Genomic DNA, 21,234 nt, shown 5'->3' with positions numbered 1-21,234 from the left:
CCTGCGTGCTCGTTTTGATGAGCAGCAAAAACAAAATAGACTACACAAAGTTTCTTCAAAACCAAATAACGAAGCCTGTGGAGCAAAGAGAAGTATTTGTTTGTTGACTTACGTTGACATTCCCATGCGCTGGAATACCAGGGAAAGCGAAACTGCACGTTATAGTAACATGATGGGTCGTGGATGATTTCCGAACGTCAATAAAGAAAAAAATATGTTAAAGATTCCAGTTGAAAAGAAATAAAATAGACAAATACGTTACTGAAGGACACAATATTTGAGTGACTGGGTGAATTATTAACGTCACGTCGGCAATATTTCAGACATATCATGACGAGAACATTGAAATGGAAAATATGTGTACGTTATAATAAATAACTTGTCGACGATGGACTGTAACAGTAATAGAATATCAGAGATATAAACATAAAGCCATCATGAAAAACTAAACATTGTATTTAAAGAAGACAATACAATTTAAAACACGGGCTACAGATCGCCAACAATGCAAATATTTGAATCTGTTGACCCAAAACAATAACAACCGGAGCTGGGGATCCGGACCGGTGAATATTTCGAACGCTACCGATTCGACTTCATGTTGACAAATACAGTCGTGTGAATATCGTGTGTTCATTAAATCGCTGATAATGCCTTGGACTATGTTTTCGCATTTTTATCAGGTGAACAATTCACTTGTTAAGTCATGTGTTTGTCACGACTGGTGGTGGTCTGGTGTCTCAATGATATTAATGCAGCACGGAGCTGATATTGTGGGACGCGGCACGTCATACAAAAGCATGGCTTCTACCAGTAGGACGATGATCTGCCCTGCTAATGGTCAATCAACGATTCAAGACCGACTATGATGATATATGTTAACTGCCTCAAGACTAACGAAACCTGGTCACACGTAGTGATGTCCATCAGCCACGAGAACCACAACCATCAACAAAAGCAATATTTCTTTCTTTCTTGCCAGTGAACGCGTTAGTAATGCACTCTGGGCTTAATTCTAATTAAATACAAACATTTCTACAATACACCTGCGGTATAAACACAATCTCACTATGCCATTTATTTCAATGACCGTACGTACATATGTACGTTGTTCAACTACTAATTAAACAAATCTGCAAATCTGTTTTTCAGTTTGCAGGTGCTTCAGTGTTTATACTTAGGTGGTTCATTTGAAGAATGGAATTTACTGCCATTACCGTCACACATAATAGTGTGCAGGTGCTCCCACTCCCACTGACAACATTGCCCCGGATATGTGTAAACATCAATATAGCGACTGTGTCATGAACAATCATGGTATAAAGAAACATCTAAGAGTGCCACGTGTAAATCTACATGATATCTACATCAATACTATTACCGTACGGTTTCTTGACAACGCAAATCCACGCATGTAGTCCAAACTAATTGCTGCGTATAACAAAGGTTCCATCAAATACCTGCCTTAAAGATAAATCATGATCATTAAAGGATATTCTTTTAAAAGGACACTACACATAGTTTATATGTACTGCTAGTCACTATTGTATATATGATAGACATAGTATCTTTTCATAATGCTCGCCGCCACGCCTGAAGGTTGACTCCGAAGTCCATCAATGTTACGATCCTGAACATGTTTAGGACGTCATGGAAAATCAGCTTACAAGCTTCTTTGGAATAAGAACATTTTGAGTCCGCCAAAAATCCAAGCCAACCGGCGAATGCATTTACTTATCTCATTGAAATGTCTGTCCAGTTTGACAGAAAGGTGATTGACAAGACTCACTATGCGGACCTCGCCTTTGAATTGTCTTGCTTGCATTGTTCTCGGTGCCCTTGATTTGGTACCTCCTGATACCTAGGCGCAGAGGGTTTCTGTGTTCTCCACCGGGAGCACATCCCTTCTGACACTCTGAATAATGCAGAAGGCTGCAGTTACAGTGTTGAGAAGCCTTCGAAAATGCCCGGAAAGTTCTTGGTCGGTTCAGCCAAGCAGCGCTTTGTGAGAGATGTCACGTGTGCTGTGTATAGGCGAAACCACTCCAACTGGGATTTACTAGAGATGGAGGGATGTTCCCGACTCTCAAAGGTTCAAAACCTCTGCTAATCCCGAGTAGTAGTGGTTTCTCCGACTTATTAACTGGATTTGTTTCTTTTTTTAAAACTTTTTTTTGTATTTTTTAATAATGCAGAACGATCAACATCGAACCGTCACCAGCAAAACAACATTGATGGTTAGCCAGCAAATGATGAATTCGTCTGTCTGAACTGTGATGCAACTGTCAGCCAACACTCGCGATGCACCTGCTACCCGTATCTTGCACATGTGCTGCCGACAGTACCCGTCTTCTGAAGAGCACACGTTTCATACTGACGAACAATCTTATTCTTCACAGTGATCCTTCGTAGCCCAGTTGATAAAAACGCCAGGTTACAAAGCGAGGTTTGCAGATTCGAAACCAGTTATCGCCACTATGTGTTAGACGTTTTCAATAATGTGATATTTTACGATCATTGACACGAAGACAAAGTTGTATCAATATCCTAGGTTTAGAAATGATCAGTGCAAAGTCACACCAGGGATGTACCTGTTCTGGAAGGAACCCTTTTAACAATTCACATCCTGGTGATTACAATTCAAACCCAAGGATAAACAATTCACCACACAGTGACTTACAGTTCACATCCCAGGGATTTACAATACACATCTCTGATTACAGAGTGATAGCTTATGATTCAAAAATGAAAAGACTGAGGCAACCCGTTATAAGTGAATCGGGTTGATAAGTGTAGAGAGGACGAGGACCCTTAGCTCTTGGTGAGCCTTACTAGCCTGACTGTGCCAGGATCACCCGAAACCTCTCTACCCGCTATTCTGAACAGGTCTTTGTGTATTATTTTTCAGGGATTTTGTTTAGGACAAAACATTCGCGTGATGGTCGTCATATCTCATGTGTTATGTGTCGCCATGCTTGAAGCCGCCGTAGGTACTCAGTCAGGGGCTCGGCCTGCTTCACCTGAGTGAGGAATTTGTAGTTGCTTGAAAATGGGATTGGTGGGCTTCCTTTTGAGCAGCAGTGAAGAAACGATGCAACTTAGAGTGGAAATAGTATGGTTGAATCAATATATATAGTATACAGAAACAACTAGTGTCACTCAGTGACAGGAGAATTCTATTCAGTATGTTTACAATTAGAAACACCTTACCTGTTTCCAGAACACCTTAGCTGTAAACACACCGTTAGTGTAGTTTACCGCGATGGATTTGTCTGTATCTATGTATTTCATACCGTGAGGCTGTGAACAAGGTGCTGCTTAAATAGTTTAAAGATATCCACTCATGTGATTAAACGGGCAACTGAAACAAAACTGCTTTTTTATATTATATTATATAAAAGAAGTTGTTCGTTTTAACTTTCCACGCTAGTATTAATTCTAATTATGATTTTCTAGTTCTCTTAATGTCCTTTGTCAACACAGTTTTATAACAAAAAATACATATATTCCATTTCAGTGTCAAACATATTCTTATCACAAAAGGGCTGAAGTGTTGGCGATGTGACGTTAAATATTATTAACTCGATCACTCACTCACAAATCACTTCACTGGACGTTCACCTCCCCTTTGTATACCAACCTCTGTGGATCACTTTGTCACAGTGGATATGGTCTAATTATATTTATTTCCAAAAGAGGAATCGCACTGGTAAACAAGCAGTATGTTGCCTATATAAATACCGCTTCAGAATACAAATAACTTACAGATATGACAGTCGTGAGGCGAAAAGCATGCCATTATCAAACAACAAGCAATACCTTTGTGTAACAATCATAAGTTATTAATATAGACGCTAATAACATTAGAAGCATTAGTGTCGGAAAATGGTAAGTGCAATGTCGGTTTTACTATTACAACACAAATCTGCATGACAGTACAGTGAAAGAATGGATAGTTTCTAATAATTCAAGATTATCTTTAGGAGATCCTTTAGAGTGACCGTACAGTATTGATTTAATATCATATCTTTTGATATAGAAGTGCGTGTTATGTCTTATGTGTAATTAATGCAAGGAAAGAAATAGTTATTTTTAACTTCATAAGAGTACACAAGAACTAGACGGATTTGAAGTTAAAATCGTTAATATTAATGTGCGTCTAAATCGCTGCATCGAGCCGGATAATCTGTCATATTCGTGATCCAGAGTTGAAATTAAAGTACATTTGACTATTATTATTTGAGACATTAATTTGCTTTAACATTACCCAATGTAGCCGATTCTCTATTATCGGTAGACAAAGAATTCCACAGTCTTACTGTATCTGGGAGAAACTATCGATAGTCTGGAGCTACAAACGGTGAAATATATATGTATATACACACACACACACACATTTTCTCCACTTAATGTATCACTCTTATTACAACGACACAAGAATCTGAATTTTATTAGCCCATCTCAATCTGCTGACCATACAAGATACTTGTCTCGGGCGTTCATTATCAGTGTGACCCTTGGCCAATTGAAGATTGTGAAGCGTGGTCGGTTAGTCTGTAATATTTCCATACTTCATTAACACGTACTGTCATCAAATATTCAGAAACACTGTGCGTTTTCCCCTTGATAATACAAGAATTACAATTTAGAGTTTGACAGTGAGCATTAATAGGGTAAATAGGGTTTTATTAAAATATGGACTGTGACCCCTAGACAGAGCCACTACACTCGTGCTATGAACATGGGACACCTCGAAGGGCACGTAATCATTGTGACTAAATAGGGCAATTTGATAGTTATACGTACATCCCTGCTTACCCCACGGACTGCAACTCTCTGTACGTCTGTAGATATCACAGCCTTTCTGGTATCCTTTCAACATGTCTGGTGTTGTTCCCAAGTACTTTGTCAGGAAGGCGACACGGAATGATGTGGCCGCCATAAAGAACATGATAAACATTGAAGAGTGGGAGATTCCATCTGACTTAATGTATTGCACGTTTGATATGGATTCAAGGGCTTGGTTTGTAGTTGAATCCGACTCGGGCGAAATACTGGGTAAGTTTGTATTCATCGTAATGATACTAACATTTGGTGTTGCTGATACGAATGTATGTTACAGTCAGGGTGGATTCTGTGGTGGTTTGATCGTGTCTTTGTGTGTGTGTTTGTATGTGCGTGTGCGTGTGTATCCTTATATGTATGCCTGTATGCGGAATGAGAATTGGTGTGTGCAGCCCTACATATGTATGTGCTATATTTATGTTATAATTTTCTGCGATCATAAAATGTTTATTTTGTATAACAAACTGTCCACCGCAGTTTACAGGCGCACAGGGGCTTCCTCTTTGTTTTTTTATCTTTTTAAATTACATGTTCTATGATGTTTTCATAGACAAACAATGTTTGCAAAGATAACTTTGATGTGCGGGCAGTAATAACAATTTAAGAAAATAATGGAACACAAACATTTAAACAATATTAAACTTCAAATTTCATATACATTTATGTAACATATTTTACCGAACATGTTATAAAATAAAAATGAAAAGAATACTTATGTGATAGTTCCAGGACATTGTCACCAAGGTCTGCTCCATCCTCGTTCGCTATATACAGGTCTCACAGCTGCATGCAAACCTCACTTTGTCCAAACACTTGAACATACACATAGTTACCATACGGCCTCAACTGCATTAACAACTTCCATACGGAGCCATTGAGTCCTTCAGTTTAATGGAGAAAGCTGCTCGACTGCACAGTGCGAAGACTGCGAATGATTGCACGTTCCTCTTCAGACACTACAAACCTCTCTCACGTGATACGTGATGCCACTTTCACGTGCAACTCAACCCTGCTGGGTTAGCCAAACCTTTACTGTATGTACCCCAAATAAATTCATGTGCTACCAAACAGCTTGAGCATTCACTATATACATGCCCTGTAATTAAATGTTGACCTGAATAGCTCGTGTGTAAGACGAGCATTTACTATTTCTTGTCATTCAGTTTTAGCCTTACTTAGTCGCGTGCAAGACCAGCATGCACTATCTATTGTATTTCAGTGTTAGTCTTGACGTCTTGTGTGTAAGACTAGCATTCACAATCTATTGTGGCTCAAGTTACCCGTAATGTCTCGTGTGTAACGGAATTGGCAATTACGAGTTAGTTTCAATGTGGCTGCGTCCACGTGGACCACATATATCAAGTATTTGACTTTCCTGTCATCAACTTCCCAAGGATGGGCGACGGTAAATCACTCCTCCAGCAAAAGATCCTGGACAGAAATGGACATAAGCAACTTAGGAGGCGACTAAGAGAATCAGGAGTGCAGATTCTGTTGATGTATGACATAATATCCTATTTAGTAGACATATTAAGCAAACGATCAATTACTGGATTCTCTTGTCTTGGTCGATGCAATACTGGGGTCATGTCGGCAGCGTTAAAGTGATTAAACCAATCCTCAAAGAGTAGTAAGCAAGCCTGACGATCAGGTTCATTTCGCAGACTAAAGTCAAACATAATCCTATTATATATTGTATTCATTTGTTTGGTGTTCTTCTGTATGAAACCATGCATATTTTTATTCAAAGCAGGTGGTACTCTCGTTGTCTTTTGTCCATATTCAGTAGGGTTGTTTTTAAAATTTATTCCTTTTTCATAATATATACATCTTTGTCATCACCATGTGGCTGAAATGTTGCCGATGTGACGTTACATTTTACTCACTCTCTATACATTGTGTTCGTTTGACAGGTTGCCGGTGCTTGGCGTATTTCAACGAGAAGACAGTAGCTGGTGGTATCTATCTCATAAGGAAAGACCTCAGAGGCAAAGGGATCGGACGTGATGTGAACATGCAATCCCTCAAGGCAGCGGCTAACGCCAACATCACCATATCAGCAACCTACGTAAACCTTTACGAAACCCGTGGCTTCACGATCTACTATGACGTACACCAGAGACGTGGACCAGTGGAAGTCATCTTGGGGGTCATTCCTAAAGCAGGAACGACCTCGGGTCTCACTATAGTCCCCTATGAAGATGCCATGTTTACTGAGGTGAAGTCATACGATGAGAAAGTATGTGAAAGTGAGAGGGACTATTTCTTGACAAACTGGATCATCGGCCATGCAAAGAACATTCTCATTGCTCGATCACATACTGGACGTGTTGTGGGATATGGGTGTTTGCGGGTGACAGAATACTGCAATGAAATTGCACCATTGTATGCTGATAGTGATACCATAGCATGGGCACTGTTGAAAGAACTATTGCAACACCTCGATCCAAAAGACACCGTCCATCTCTTTATCACATCCGAAAACAAAGCAGTGATGGAGAGTATTGGCGAAGCTCCTCTGACAAACGTTTTTACGCTTCATAAAATGTTCACTAAACAATCGGTGCCCCAAAATCTTGATCGGTTGTATTCCTTATCCGCCATTGCATTAAGTGTTGTCTGAAACACCTCGACATAACTAGGCGTGTCTTCATTCTCTTCTGGAAAATGTACATGAATTATCAGGTATTTGCCAAATTTGTTGTCATTTAAGGTAATTTTATGGTCAAACATACCATGCATTATATGGTTAAGCATAAACATACCATGTGAGAAAAAATGAAATGATGTACATGTATGACAGTGTACAACTTAAAATGATATATTTGCATCGATTGTAATAATTCAGTCTCAAGTGTGAATATTGGACATGTATTCCAAAGATTTCTTCTTAATAAAATAGTATAAAATGTTTAGTGTTGTTACGATGCATTGTTGTCTCGTTTCATGTACTAGATTACAGGTAAGAAAATATTGGAAGCTGTACGTCCGACGAGTGACACATTGGTATGATCTGCAAAGCTGACTAAGGCTGACGCTACACTGTCCGCGCCCACTAAAAGTGCCTGTACTACTCTACGTCCCACGATTGACACATTGATACTGATGCAGAACATTAAGAAAGGCTTCGTCATAATATTGACTCTCATAAAAACTAAATCTATTATACGATTTCGACTTCATGTTGACAAATGTTAGGTAGTGTGATTATCATGTGTTCATCAAAATCTTGATAATTCCTTGAACTATTTGTTTCCATTTTTATCAGGCGACATGAGCTACATAGGCATAGCTTCAACCAGTAGGGCATGAACTGTCCACACTAGATTATACAGGATCTGATGTTGTAGACCACGACACAAGGTACAAGGGCATAGCTTCAACCAGTAGGGCATGAACTGTCCACACTAGATTATACAGGATCTGATGTTGTAGGCCACGACACAAGGTACATGGGCATAGCTTCAACTAGTAGGGCATGATCTGTCTACACTAGATTATACAGGATCTGATGTTGTAGGCCACGACACATGATACATGGGCATAGCTTCAACCAGTAGGTCATGATCTGTCTACACTAGATTATACAGGATCTGATGTTGTAGGCCACGACACAAGGTACATGGGCATAGCTTCAACCAGTAGGGCATGAACTGTCCACACTAGATTATACAGGATCTGATGTTGCAAGCCACGACACAAGGTACATGGGCATAGCTTCAACTAGTAGGGCATGATCTGTTCACACTAGATTATACAGGATCTGATGTTGCAAGCCACGACACAAGGTACATGGGCATAGCGTCAACCAGTAAGGCATGATCTGTCACACTAGATTTATACAGGATCTGATGTTGCAAGCCACGACACATGGTACATGGGCATAGCTTCAACCAGTAGTGCATGATCTGACCACACTAGATAATACAGGAGCTGATGTTGTAGGCCACGACGCAAGGTACATGGGCATAGCTTCAACCAGTAGAGTATGATCTGACCACACTAGATAATACAGGAGCTGATGTTGTAGGCCACGACACAAGGTATATGGGCATAGCTTCAACCAGTAGGGCATGGTCTGTCACACTAGATTATACAGGAGCTGATGTTGCAAGCCACGACACAAGGTACATGGGCATAGCTTCAACTAGTAGGGCATGATCTGTTCACACTAGATTATACAGGATCTGATGTTGCAAGCCACGACACAAGGTACATGGGCATAGCGTCAACCAGTAAGGCATGATCTGTCCACACTAGATTTATACAGGATCTGATGTTGCAAGCCACGACACATGGTACATGGGCATAGCTTCAACCAGTAGTGCATGATCTGACCACACTAGATAATACAGGAGCTGATGTTGTAGGCCACGACACAAGGTATATGGGCATAGCTTCAACCAGTAGAGTATGATCTGACCACACTAGATAATACAGGAGCTGATGTTGTAGGCCACGACACAAGGTATATGGGCATAGCTTCAACCAGTAGGGCATGATCTGTCCACACTAGATTATACAGGGGCTGATGTTGCAAGCCACGACACATGGTACATGGGCATAGCTTCAACCAGTAGTGCATGATCTGACCACACTAGATAATACAGGAGCTGATGTTGTAGGCCACGACGCAAGGTATATGGGCATAGCTTCAACCAGTAGAGTATGATCTGACCACACTAGATAATACAGGAGCTGATGTTGTAGGCCACGACACAAGGTATATGGGCATAGCTTCAACCAGTAGGGCATGGTCTGTCACACTAGATTATACAGGATCTGATGTTGCAAGCCACGACACAAGGTACATGGGCATAGCTTCAACCAGTAGGGCATGATCTGTTCACACTAGATTATACAGGGGCTGATGTTGCAAGCCACGACACATGGTACATGGGCATAGCTTCAACCAGTAGGGCGATGGTCTGTCCCGATCCGATTATACAGGAGCTGATGTTGCAAGCCACGACACAAGGTACAAGGGCATAGCTTCAACCAGTAGGGCATGATCTGTCCACACTAGATTATACAGGATCTGATGTTGTAGGCCACGATACAAGGTACATGGGCATAGCTTCAACCAGTTAGGCATGAACTGTCCACACTTGATTATACAGGATCTGATGTTGTAGGCCACGACACGAGGTACATGGTCATAGCTTCAATCAGTAGGGCATGATCTGTCCACATTAGATTATACTGGATCTGATGTTATAGGCCACGACACTAGATACATGGACGATGATCTGTTGGCACTAGATTATAAAGGAACTGATATTGTGAGCCACGGCACGAGATAATAAGACATGGCTTCAACCAGTTGGAGCAATAATATGTCCAGGCCTCGATTTCTGGAAACAAACTTAAGTCTGAGTTTTGACTTAAGTTGGGGTTTTACTCAAATGTGAGAACCACCATTTAGAAAGTGGTCAAATGTAACATGTGTCATATTTGAGATTACAATTTCTTTGTAAAAAACAAATTCTAGACATCAAGCCTTATCTTGTCCTTTTTCATAATGCCAATGAATATGTTTATCTCATTCAATTTTCTGTCCCTTATGACAGCAAAGTGATTGGCAAGATTCAGGAAACGCATGCTATAAATGCGCACCTCGCTTTTGAAATGTCTCGCTTGCATCCTATGTACATTGTCGTCAGAATCCCTTTTGTACCCGGTGCCCTTGGTTTGGCACTTTTTGATCTCATGGCGCAGATCAAAAGAGTGCGCGTGGGCACATCCCTTCTGACACTGCTCTGGGTAAACCAGAAGGCTGCAGCACTGGGAAGCCTTCATATTCTCCGCAAAGTTCTTGGTGGGGTTGGAGAGTCTTTTTAGACTGACTGTGCCAGGATCACCCGAAGTCTCTCTGTGCATTTTCATCTCACTCAGTAAAACATATTTACAATATTTCAGATAAAAGTACATAATATGGACAAAGTAAATATAAAAATCGTGAGGCGGTTCAAGTATCTGGGGGTCTTGGTACCTGTTCAGTTCGTCCATAACATCTAATGAAGCACACTCTATTCTGAGCAGGCCTTTGTGTATTGGTTTTTGTTTAGATTCCTTTTCCGGATGCGGGGTTCCTTTTCCGGAGCAGTGATGAAATAATTCTAGGAAAAGAGATGAAAATAGTATGGTGAAATTATGATTTAAAGTATAATATTCAATACTGGTGAACTAGCGTCACTCAGTAGCAGGGGAAAGTTACTCAGTATGTTTACAATGCAGTGTATGAGAGTAGTTTCATGTCTCCAGAACGCCTTAGCAGTAAACACATCTTCAGTGTATTTGAACTCATCGCGATGAATTTTCTGTATCGATAGACTTCATGCATTAAGATTGTGAAATGCTAAAGAGGCGTTCCTTTAATATTCGAAATATATATGTGATTAAACTGGCATCTGAAACGCAAATTTTGTGTCAGCGATAGGTTCACAGAGTCACTTCGGTTACTTGAAGGGGCTTGTCTCCACTGCTTCGTCGAGTTTATCTAACACTATCATCCAGGACTTCGTGGAACAATTTGCTGGCTGAGTATGACGAGAGACTGAACTACCGTCTGTAAATGCAGCGTAGTAGGCATCGAGACAACATTTGTAGTTTGTTGGGGCTTTTTCCTGAATGCTGATTGGGTAGAACAAATTCAATCTGAGACACAGGACGATGTAAGGCACCCCTGCCTCGTATTTACTGTTCAATATCCACTCTTGACGTTCAGCATAAATGATGTAATCACATCATTCATTCAAGTGAACATGTTTGCCAAAGTGGGCATATCACATCACATAGTGCGTGTTTACCATCAATTATCCGTACCTGATTTTGCGTGAAAAGACTGACATTATGCACTCTTACACCAGTAAGAGGGAAATTATAGGGAACAAAAACAAAGATGTTTCTCGCCCTTGATTTCGGAATATTTTGACAGCAGTCGTTATCAAGACAATTCCTGTGTTTGTAGCGTGTGCCATACAAACAGAAAGTTTTTTCATGTAAACACGTGCAATGTGTCGGAAATGTGTAGGGACATCGAGTGTAAACGCCAAAATCAAATTCATGGTGTCATTACGAAATGTACGTTGTAAACGAAGACTGAAAATGACGAGGTTGAATGCTACAGCCCGTTATATCGCTGACATTAGGAAGCAGGGAAATCCCAGTGTGCCGTTGGGTGACACTTTACAGCACCGTCTCTCGCTTGTGGACGCGATTATGGCAGAAACCGTCCGAGAGAAGAGAGAAATCGGGCATATAGACCAAACACTGACCTTTTCCTGACACGACTACAACTAGGTGTCCAATGGCATTACAGGGATGGAAGAGTGAGTGAGTGGGTGAGTTTAGTTTTACGCCGCACTATGCAATATTCCATCTACATGGCGGCGGTCTGTAAATAATCGAGTCTGGACCAGACAATCCACTGACCAACAGCATGAGGGCATGGAAAGGGGCAAATGGTTCAGTGATGCACCCGTGTTGTATGCGTTTAGGTATGAGGTGTTGTCGGAGCTACAGATTATTATTTTAGGAAAGGATGGAGGTTGTGGGGTTGGGGCATGACTTATAACGCTCTTTTGCAGTAACGATATTTTCCTGAAAAAGTAATCTATAGCTCCGACAACACCTCATACCTAAACGCATTCAACCCGAGCAGTCGTGCTCTAGATACGCGACACCTCAAAGGGCACGTGATCATTGTGACTAAATTAGAGCAATTTGACAGCTACATCCTGCTGAACCACGCGGACTGCAACTCTCTGTATGTTTGTAGATATCACAGCCTTTCTGGTCTCCTTCAACATGTCTGGTGTTGTTCCCAAGTACTTTGTCAGGAAGGCGACTCGCAATGATGTGGCCGCCATAAAGAACATGATAAACATTGAAGAGTGGGAGATTCCATCTGACTTACTGTACTGCACGTTTGATATGGATTCAAGGGCTTGGTTTATAGTTGAATCCGACTCGGGCGAAATACTGGGTAAGTTTGTATTCAGTGCAATGAAACATTTAACGTTGCTGGTCCGAATGAATAATACTATCAGGATGGATGTTGTGGTGGTCTGTGCGCGCGCGCGTGTGTGTGTGTGTGTAATGGTGCGTTACGCTTTATCAAAAGTATTTTTCTTGGACGTGTAAAGTTGCTTCAGCGGGACACAATGGGTAACTGTCTTCATGTTACGTACAAGCATGTTAATGGAACTGTATCTCGTGAGGAGGTAATATTAACCTTTGTATGCGAATGCCAGTGTAATTTGTACCACCGCTGCCGCTGGCCTAGATACTCCACTTGGTACGTTTTAATGTACGGTAAAGGGGGCCTATGGGAAATGCTGCATCATAAGTCAGTCTTACAAAAAAGCCAGTTTGCTTTTCGGAGAAGACCCGCATTTACTGGCATTCACTGAATCATTGTTAGACTTAATGTCTCGTGTGTGTTAGATCCGCCATCTCTGAAAAATGCCAGCCTTTTTTGTCTCTTGTGTAAGACCAACAATCGCTATCTGCTTAAAATCAGTGTGTAAAACCAGCATGCACTATTCATTGGAATTCAGTGTTATCCCCAATGACTGTGTGTAAGACAAGCATTCACCATATACATGCATTGTAATTCAGTGATGGCATAAATAATTTGTGTGTAAGAATAGCATTCAGGTATATAGTAAATCACTCTTAGTCTCAATGGTTCGTGTCTAAGACCACCATTCACTATTTAATGTAATTCAATATTAATCTTAATATCTCGTGTGTAAGACCAGCATTCACTATTTGTTATAATTCAGTGTCAGCTTAAATGACTCGTATTTAAGACCAACAAGGGGCCGAGAACTGGAATAGACGTGCAGATTTAATTACACTACTTCATCACAAAACCCAAATTCTACATACAACATCATACAACAACGAATACACGTTCAAGCCCAACACGTAAACTAGAGATGACAACTCCCGTAGAGAAAAACCTCTGGAACCGTGTTCAATGCTGCAGCAGCACCAACAACTGGAGGTTTTACAGCATCGGTAGTAGAACAACATATGCACATAGCTGCAGTCCAGCAATAAATATACGTACAGCTTCTGTGGGCAATTGCACAGCTGACAACAGCAGTATAATTTACATCAATATAAGCGTTAATGACACAACATTAAACACAGACACCTGAGATTGAAAATACACAACATGCGTCAACACGGAACTTATTGAATATACATGATCATAACAACCAGTATAGTATATAATCCCATCATTGCCATTGTATAAAGGCTCCACAGCATCGCAACGCTTCTGTATTATAACATCATAACCAATAGACAGTCGACATATGGTATATATTCCACATTACCATATTATACCTCCTCGACAGTCTACTGTGGAATAAATTCCACATTACCATATTGTAACGTTTTGAAAGTCGACACATGGTATACATTCACCATTACCATATTATAACTCCTCGACAGTCGACCATAGAATACATTCCACATTAGCATATTATAAATTCGCGACAGTCGACCAGGGAATACCGAGTATGGTATATATTCTACATTGCCGTATTATAACGACAGCCGACATATGGTATACATTCAACATTACCATATTATAACTCCTCGACAGTCGAGCATGAAAAACCATTCAACACTATCATATCATAACTCCTCGACAGTCGACCATGGAACATATTCCACATTAGCATATAATAACTCCTCGACAGTCGAGCATGGAATACCGACTATGGAATACATTCTACATTACCGTATTATAACGACAGCCGACGTATGGTATGCATTCCATATTACCTTATAATAAATCCTCGACAGTCCACTGTGAAATAATTCCGCATTACCACATTGTAAGGTCTTGACAGTCGACACATAGTATACATTCCACATTACTAACTTATACTATAACTCCTCGACAGTCCACCAAGGAATACATTCCACATTACTAACTTATACTATAACTCCTCGACAGTCCACCAAGGAATACATTCCACATTACCGTATTATAACTATTCGACAGTCTTCTGTGGAATACATTCCACATTACCATATTATAACTCCTCGACTGTCTACTGTGGAACACATTCCACATTACCATATTATACCTCCTCGACAGTCTACTGTGGAATATATTCCACATTACCATATTGTAACGTTTTGAAAGTCGACACATGGTATACATTCAACATTACCATATCATTACTCCTCAACAGCTGACCATAGAGTACATTCCATATTACCATATTGTAAGGTCTTGACAGTCGACACATGGAATACATTCAGCATTACCATATTATAACTCCTCGACAGTCGAGCATGAAAAAACATCCAACACTACCATATTATAACTCCTCGACAGTCGAGCATGGAATACCGTATTATAACGACAGCCGACGTATGGTATGCATTCCATATTACCATATAATAAATCCTCGACAGTCCGCTGTGAAATAATTCCGCATTACCACATTGTAAGGTCTTGACAGTCAACACATAGTATACATTCCACATTACTAACTTATACTATAACTCCTCGACAGTCCACCAAGGAATACATTCCACATTACTAACTTATACTATAACTCCTCGACAGTCCACCAAGGAATACATTCCACATTACCGTATTATAACTCCTCGACTGTCTACTGTGGAACACATTCCACATTACCATATTATACCTCCTCGACAGTCTACTGTGGAATATATTCCACATTACCATATTGTAACGTTTTGAAAGTCGACACATGGTATACATTCAACATTACCATATCATTACTCCTCAACAGCTGACCATAGAGTACATTCCATATTACCATATTGTAAGGTCTTGACAGTCGACACATGGAATACATTCAGCATTACCATATTATAACTCCTCGACAGTCGAGCATGAAAAAACATCCAACACTACCATATTATAACTCCTCGACAGTCGAGCATGGAATACCGTATTATAACGACAGCCGACGTATGGTATGCATTCCATATTACCATATAATAAATCCTCGACAGTCCGCTGTGAAATAATTCCGCATTACCACATTGTAAGGTCTTGACAGTCAACACATAGTATACATTCCACATTACTAACTTATACTATAACTCCTCGACAGTCCACCAAGGAATACATTCCACATTACTAACTTATACTATAACTCCTCGACAGTCCACCAAGGAATACATTCCACATTACTAACTTATACTATAACTCCTCGACAGTCCACCAAGGAATACATTCCACATTACCATATTATAACTATTCGACAGTCTACTGTGGAATACATTCCACATTTCCATATTATAACTCCTCGACAGTCCACCATGGAATTCATTCCACATTACCATCTTATAACTCCACGACAATCGACCATGAAATACATACGACATTACCATATTGTAAGGTCTCGACAGCCGATTGTGGAATACATTCTACATTACTGTACTATAACGGCTTAACAACCGACTATGGACTACATTCGACATTAGCAGATTATAACTCCTCGACAGTCGACCATGGAATACACTCCACATTAGCATATTATAACCCCTCGACTGTCTACTGTGGAATACATTCCACATTACCATATTATAACTCCGCGACAGTCCACCATGGAATACATTCCATATGAACATATCATAGCTCCTCGACAATCCACCATGGAATACAATCGACATTACCGTATTAAAAGGTCTCTACAGTTGATATATGGTATATATTCCACATTACTATGTTATAACGGCCAGAGAGCCGAGTGTGGAATCCATTCCATGTTAGCATATTATAACTCCTCGACTGTTGACTATGGACTACATTCCACACTACGTATCATAACTTCTCGACAGTCGACCATGGAACACATTCCACATTACCATATTATAACGGCACGACAGCCAACTGTGGAATACATTCCATATTAGCATATTATAACTCTTCGACAGTCGACAATGGAATAGATTCCGCATTACCGTATAATAAGGTCTCTACAGTGGACATATGGCATACATTCCACATTACCATGTTACAACGAGTCCACAGCCGACTATGGAATACATTTCACATTATTGTACCGTAAAGAACGTATAACTCATGTGAACTCTACATACTGCTAGGAGAAATTATTTTCCCTCTAATTCACGTTTCTAACGCTGAAAATAATATTGTAAATCAGTATTAACCTTAATGGCTCCTGTGCAAGACCAGCTTTCACTGTGTAATGTAATTCAGTGTTATCATTACTGTCTCAAGTGTAAGAACAGCACTTTCAGTGTTAATCTGTAATGTAATGTAATTCAGTGTTAGCTTTAATGTCTCTTGTGTGAGACCAGCATTAACTATGTAATATAATTCAGTGTTAGTCTCAATGTCTCTTGCGTAAGACCAGCATCAACTATGTAATGTAATTCAGTGTTAGCCTTAAAGTCTCTTGCGTAAGACCAGCATTACCTATGTAATGTAATTCAGTGTTAGCCTTAATGTCTCTTGCGTAAGACCATTAGATATGGGAATTAGCAGATATATGCTGGTTTCATGGCTGCCTCGCCATAACCCTAACCATAACCTTACTATATTGTATTGTTTATCATTTATATAATGCATATTCTAATTCAAAACATGTGGCTTCTGTCGTTGTCTTCTGTCCAGAGTCGATTGTGTTTTATATATGTATTCATTCTTGATGATATGCACATCTTTCACACCATCATATGGCTGAAATGTTGCCGATGTGACGTTACATTTTACTCACTCTCTATACACTGTATTCGTTTAACAGGTTGCAGGGTTCTGGCGTATTTCAACGAAACAACAGCAGCTGGTGGTATCTATTTCATACGGAAAGACATCAGAGGCAAAGGGATCGGACGTGATGTGAATATGCAATCTCTCAAGGAGGTGGGTGACGCCAACATCACCATATCAGCCACCTTCGTAAACCTATACGAAACACGTGGCTTCACATTCCACTATGAAGTGCATCTGAAACGTGGACCAATGGAAGTCATCTTGGGGGCCATTCCTAAAGCAGGAACGACCTCGGGTGTCACTATAGTCCCCTATGAAGATGCCATGTTTACTGAGCTGAAGACATACGATGAGAAAACATGTGAAAGTGAGAGGGACTATTTCTTGACAAACTGGATCATCGGCCATGCGAAGAATATGCTCATTGCTCGATCACATACTGGACGTGTTGTGGGATATGGGTGTTTGCGGGTGACAGAATACTGCAATGAAATTGCACCATTGTATGCTGATAGTGACACCATAGCATGGGCACTGTTGAAAGAACTATTGCAACACCTCGATCCAAAAGACACTGTTCATCTCTTTATCATATCCGAAAACAAAGCAGCAATGGACAGTATTGGCGAAGCTCCTCTGACAAACGTTGTTACGCTTCATAAAATGTACACTAAACAATCGGTGCCCCAAAACCTTGATCGGTTGTACTCCTTGTCTGCCATTTCATTAAGTGTTGTCTGAAACACCTCCACATAAGTATGTAGGCGTGTCTTCATTCTCGTCTGGAAAGTATACATAAATCATCAGGAATTTGCCCTGAAATTTGAATGTGGGCATTTATGAGGCAATTGTATGGTTATACCACACAACAAGCACAAACACACCATGTGAGAAAAACTAAGATGATATAGATGTATGCCAGTGTACAACTTAAATTGATATATTTGCATCGATTGTAATATGATCAGTCTCAAGTGTTAACCTTGGAAGTGTATTAAAAAGATTTCGTTTTAATAAAATATTCTAAAATGTATAGCGTTGTCACGATGCATTGCTGTCTTGTTTCTTGTAACAGATTTCAGGGGAGAACTATATTGGCAGACCAGTTTTATTAAGGCTGACACTAAATTCCCAACTCACCCAACAAGTAACTGTACAGCTATACGTCCCACGAGTGACACATTGATCTAATCTACAAGTGTACGTTTCATGGTGCGTTTATGTTTAATGTTGAACAATCTATTTCTATCAGGTATTTTGTGTCAAACGAGGGACAGATTTACTCTGATTGTGCGTTATATCTACGTCACAGTGCAAGAGATTGTGGAATTCCGTGGGAATTCCATTTAATTTTGAAACCAATACAAAGTGTAATCACCATAGTGTATGGGTTTTCAAACATTTTCAAACTTATCGCAACATAGTCATGTAGCACATTAAAAGGTGGCGTACGAAGTGTGCCACAGAAATAACCAGTGTGCTTCTTATTTCAATAGGCACCCGTGAAGAGCCACCTCCTCGTGGTGGGTGCTGGGTAACGCTAAGTGCTCTTCTCCCGAATGCGTCCACCCTATTGCTGGTCGTAAACAGCGCCCCTGTGTCGGTGCAGGACGGGATCCTGGTGGTTGAGGGCAATGGGAGCTTGAAACCGTGTTCCTGTTGCTCAACACCACTTTGGCCATGACTTCACCTTGGCGGATGGTAGAACTGGTCAGGTTCAATCGGCTGGTCACGCCATGCCCTGTGCATAGATACTATTTTTTGCACACTCACTCACTATTTGGGTCTTGGTCCTTTCGACTTCTCATTTCCAAATCATCGATATACGAAAATTAAATCGCGCGAATTAGAAACTTTTTCCGCGAAAATTAAGCCGCGCGAAAATAAATGATTTTACAGTAGTTAATGTCTAGAGTCCTATGCCAGAAGGCGGTGGCTCATGGGCCAATCTGGTAATGTTGACCGATGAATACTGTCTGTCTATGAATAATTGTTATGAGCAGAACCAGCCGAGGAATTCATTTATTAGACAAAGATGGCTATTCAAGTCATATTCATCCCCATATCCCTTGTATTTGCATCTGGATATCCGGTGCTCTTGAACAATGTTCTTGTTGACACTCAGTGGCGGATGGGGAGTGGGGAGGCTGAATACTATTTAATAACCATGTCACAGCACACTTCTGGTTCAATTCGAAATGAAAAAATGAGACGTCTGGATTTTGATCATACGCTTGAACATGTTACTCAAAACAGACTCATGGGCTCGATTCCTAGTTATTGAGGCGTCTGCCAATGTACCAATTAAATTGAATCCATTTGCCATATTCAAAGCAATTCAAGGAATTTGTGGTGGAGTGAAGAATGTTTCTCGTCTTCGTGGCGGTTCCCTTCTGTTTGAATGTGCACGGAGACAGCAGTCTCTGAATCTATTATCAGTTACTAAATTTGCCAATGTTGAGGTGGCTGTGTCTGTGCACAGGACATTCAATTCTTGCCATGGAATTATCCGAGACAGAGGTCATTGCCTCCTTGACATGTCTGAACAGAAATTTGCAGCTGAACCTGAAAGTCATATTTTAAACATATTTATTTCCAAAAGAGCAATCGCACTGGTAAACAAGCAGTATGTCTCTAGCTGAATACCGCTTCAGAATACAAATAACTTACAGATATGACAGTCGTGAGGAGAAAAACATGGCATTGCGAAACAATAAGCAATACCTTTGTGTAACAACCCTAAGTTATAAATAAAGCCGTTTATAACATTGTTACCATTAGTGTCGTGAAATGGTAAGTGCAACGTCGGTTTTACTATTACAGCATATATCTGCGTGACAGTATAGTGAAAGAATGGATAGATTCTAAAAGATTGGCTTGAGCTCGCAAAAATATCATGACGCAATTTGCTGGTGGAATGCAATGGATAATCAGCATACAACCTGACCTATCTTCCCTTTATTGTTCCCCATTTCATTTTATTAAGAATAGATCTAGACAAGACCCGTGAAGGTCCCGGGGTAGAATAGGCCTTCAGCAACCCATGCTTGCCACAAAAGGCGACAATGCTTGTCGTAAGAGGCGACTAACGGGATCGAGTGGTCAGGCTCGCTGACTTGGTTGACACATGTCATCGGTTCCCAATTGCGCAGATCGATGCTCATGATGTTGATCACTGGATTGTCTGGTCCAGACTCGATTCTTTACAGACCGCCGCCATATAGCTGGAATATTGCATAGTGCGGCGTAAAACTAAACACATTCACTCACTCAGATCTAGACAATACACATATTAAGCAGTGAGAACAACGCGGAGAATGACTATTTACTAGCATTGCTCGTACTCACGTGTCATATGTCAAACAATGGATACCTGAACAAAAGTCACTCAATCAGTACGTCCGATAGTCCAGACAGACGCCAACCACGCAACACACATTTCTTAGAGCAAGTGTGGATAGGTTTCATGACACTTATCTGGAGATCAACAGTTTCACCGACACTAACTAAACTGGTCCTTCATCAGTGCCAATTTATTAGAGTCATTCCATTTAATTTAATACCTTTGAACTGTTTTAAGGTTATCTGGCCTATGCGGTAAGTGTTGTTTTTAGGAAAACATCACTGACTGCATACATGCG

At 40.5% G+C, this 21,234-nt stretch overlaps 2 protein-coding genes across 2 annotated transcripts; both read left to right on the top strand.

The window, feature by feature from the left end:
- The first annotated feature begins 4,880 nt into the window (after window positions 1–4,880).
- Window positions 4,881–7,468, top strand: LOC137255610 (uncharacterized). The gene is made up of 2 exons (XM_067793050.1): window positions 4,881–5,058; window positions 6,759–7,468. The coding sequence occupies exons 1-2, from the start codon at window positions 4,881–4,883 to the stop codon at window positions 7,466–7,468; spliced, it is 888 nt and encodes a 295-aa protein (XP_067649151.1).
- A 5,132-nt stretch (window positions 7,469–12,600) lies between these two features.
- Window positions 12,601–18,626, top strand: LOC137256243 (uncharacterized). The gene is made up of 2 exons (XM_067793967.1): window positions 12,601–12,832; window positions 17,625–18,626. Exons 1-2 carry the CDS (start codon window positions 12,616–12,618, stop codon window positions 18,332–18,334), a joined length of 927 nt encoding a protein of 308 aa, XP_067650068.1. The 5' UTR covers window positions 12,601–12,615; the 3' UTR covers window positions 18,335–18,626.
- Window positions 18,627–21,234: the final 2,608 nt, after the last annotated feature.

Source organism: Haliotis asinina, chromosome 11, assembly GCF_037392515.1.
Source record: "Haliotis asinina isolate JCU_RB_2024 chromosome 11, JCU_Hal_asi_v2, whole genome shotgun sequence".
NCBI classification, from domain to species: Eukaryota; Metazoa; Mollusca; class Gastropoda; order Lepetellida; family Haliotidae; genus Haliotis; species Haliotis asinina.
This window is presented reverse-complemented; position numbering and strand designations above follow the sequence as displayed.

Excerpts from the sequence above, each read along its gene's own strand:
- LOC137255610 (XM_067793050.1), top strand. The coding sequence starts at position 4,881 with ATGTCTGGTGTTGTTCCCAAGTACTTTGTCAGGAAGGCGACACGGAAT. Across the intron at positions 5,059-6,758 it reads CGACTCGGGCGAAATACTGG|GTTGCCGGTGCTTGGCGTAT; the intron begins GTAAGTTTGTAT and ends TTCGTTTGACAG.
- LOC137256243 (XM_067793967.1), top strand. The coding sequence starts at position 12,616 with ATGTTTGTAGATATCACAGCCTTTCTGGTCTCCTTCAACATGTCTGGT. Across the intron at positions 12,833-17,624 it reads CGACTCGGGCGAAATACTGG|GTTGCAGGGTTCTGGCGTAT; the intron begins GTAAGTTTGTAT and ends TTCGTTTAACAG.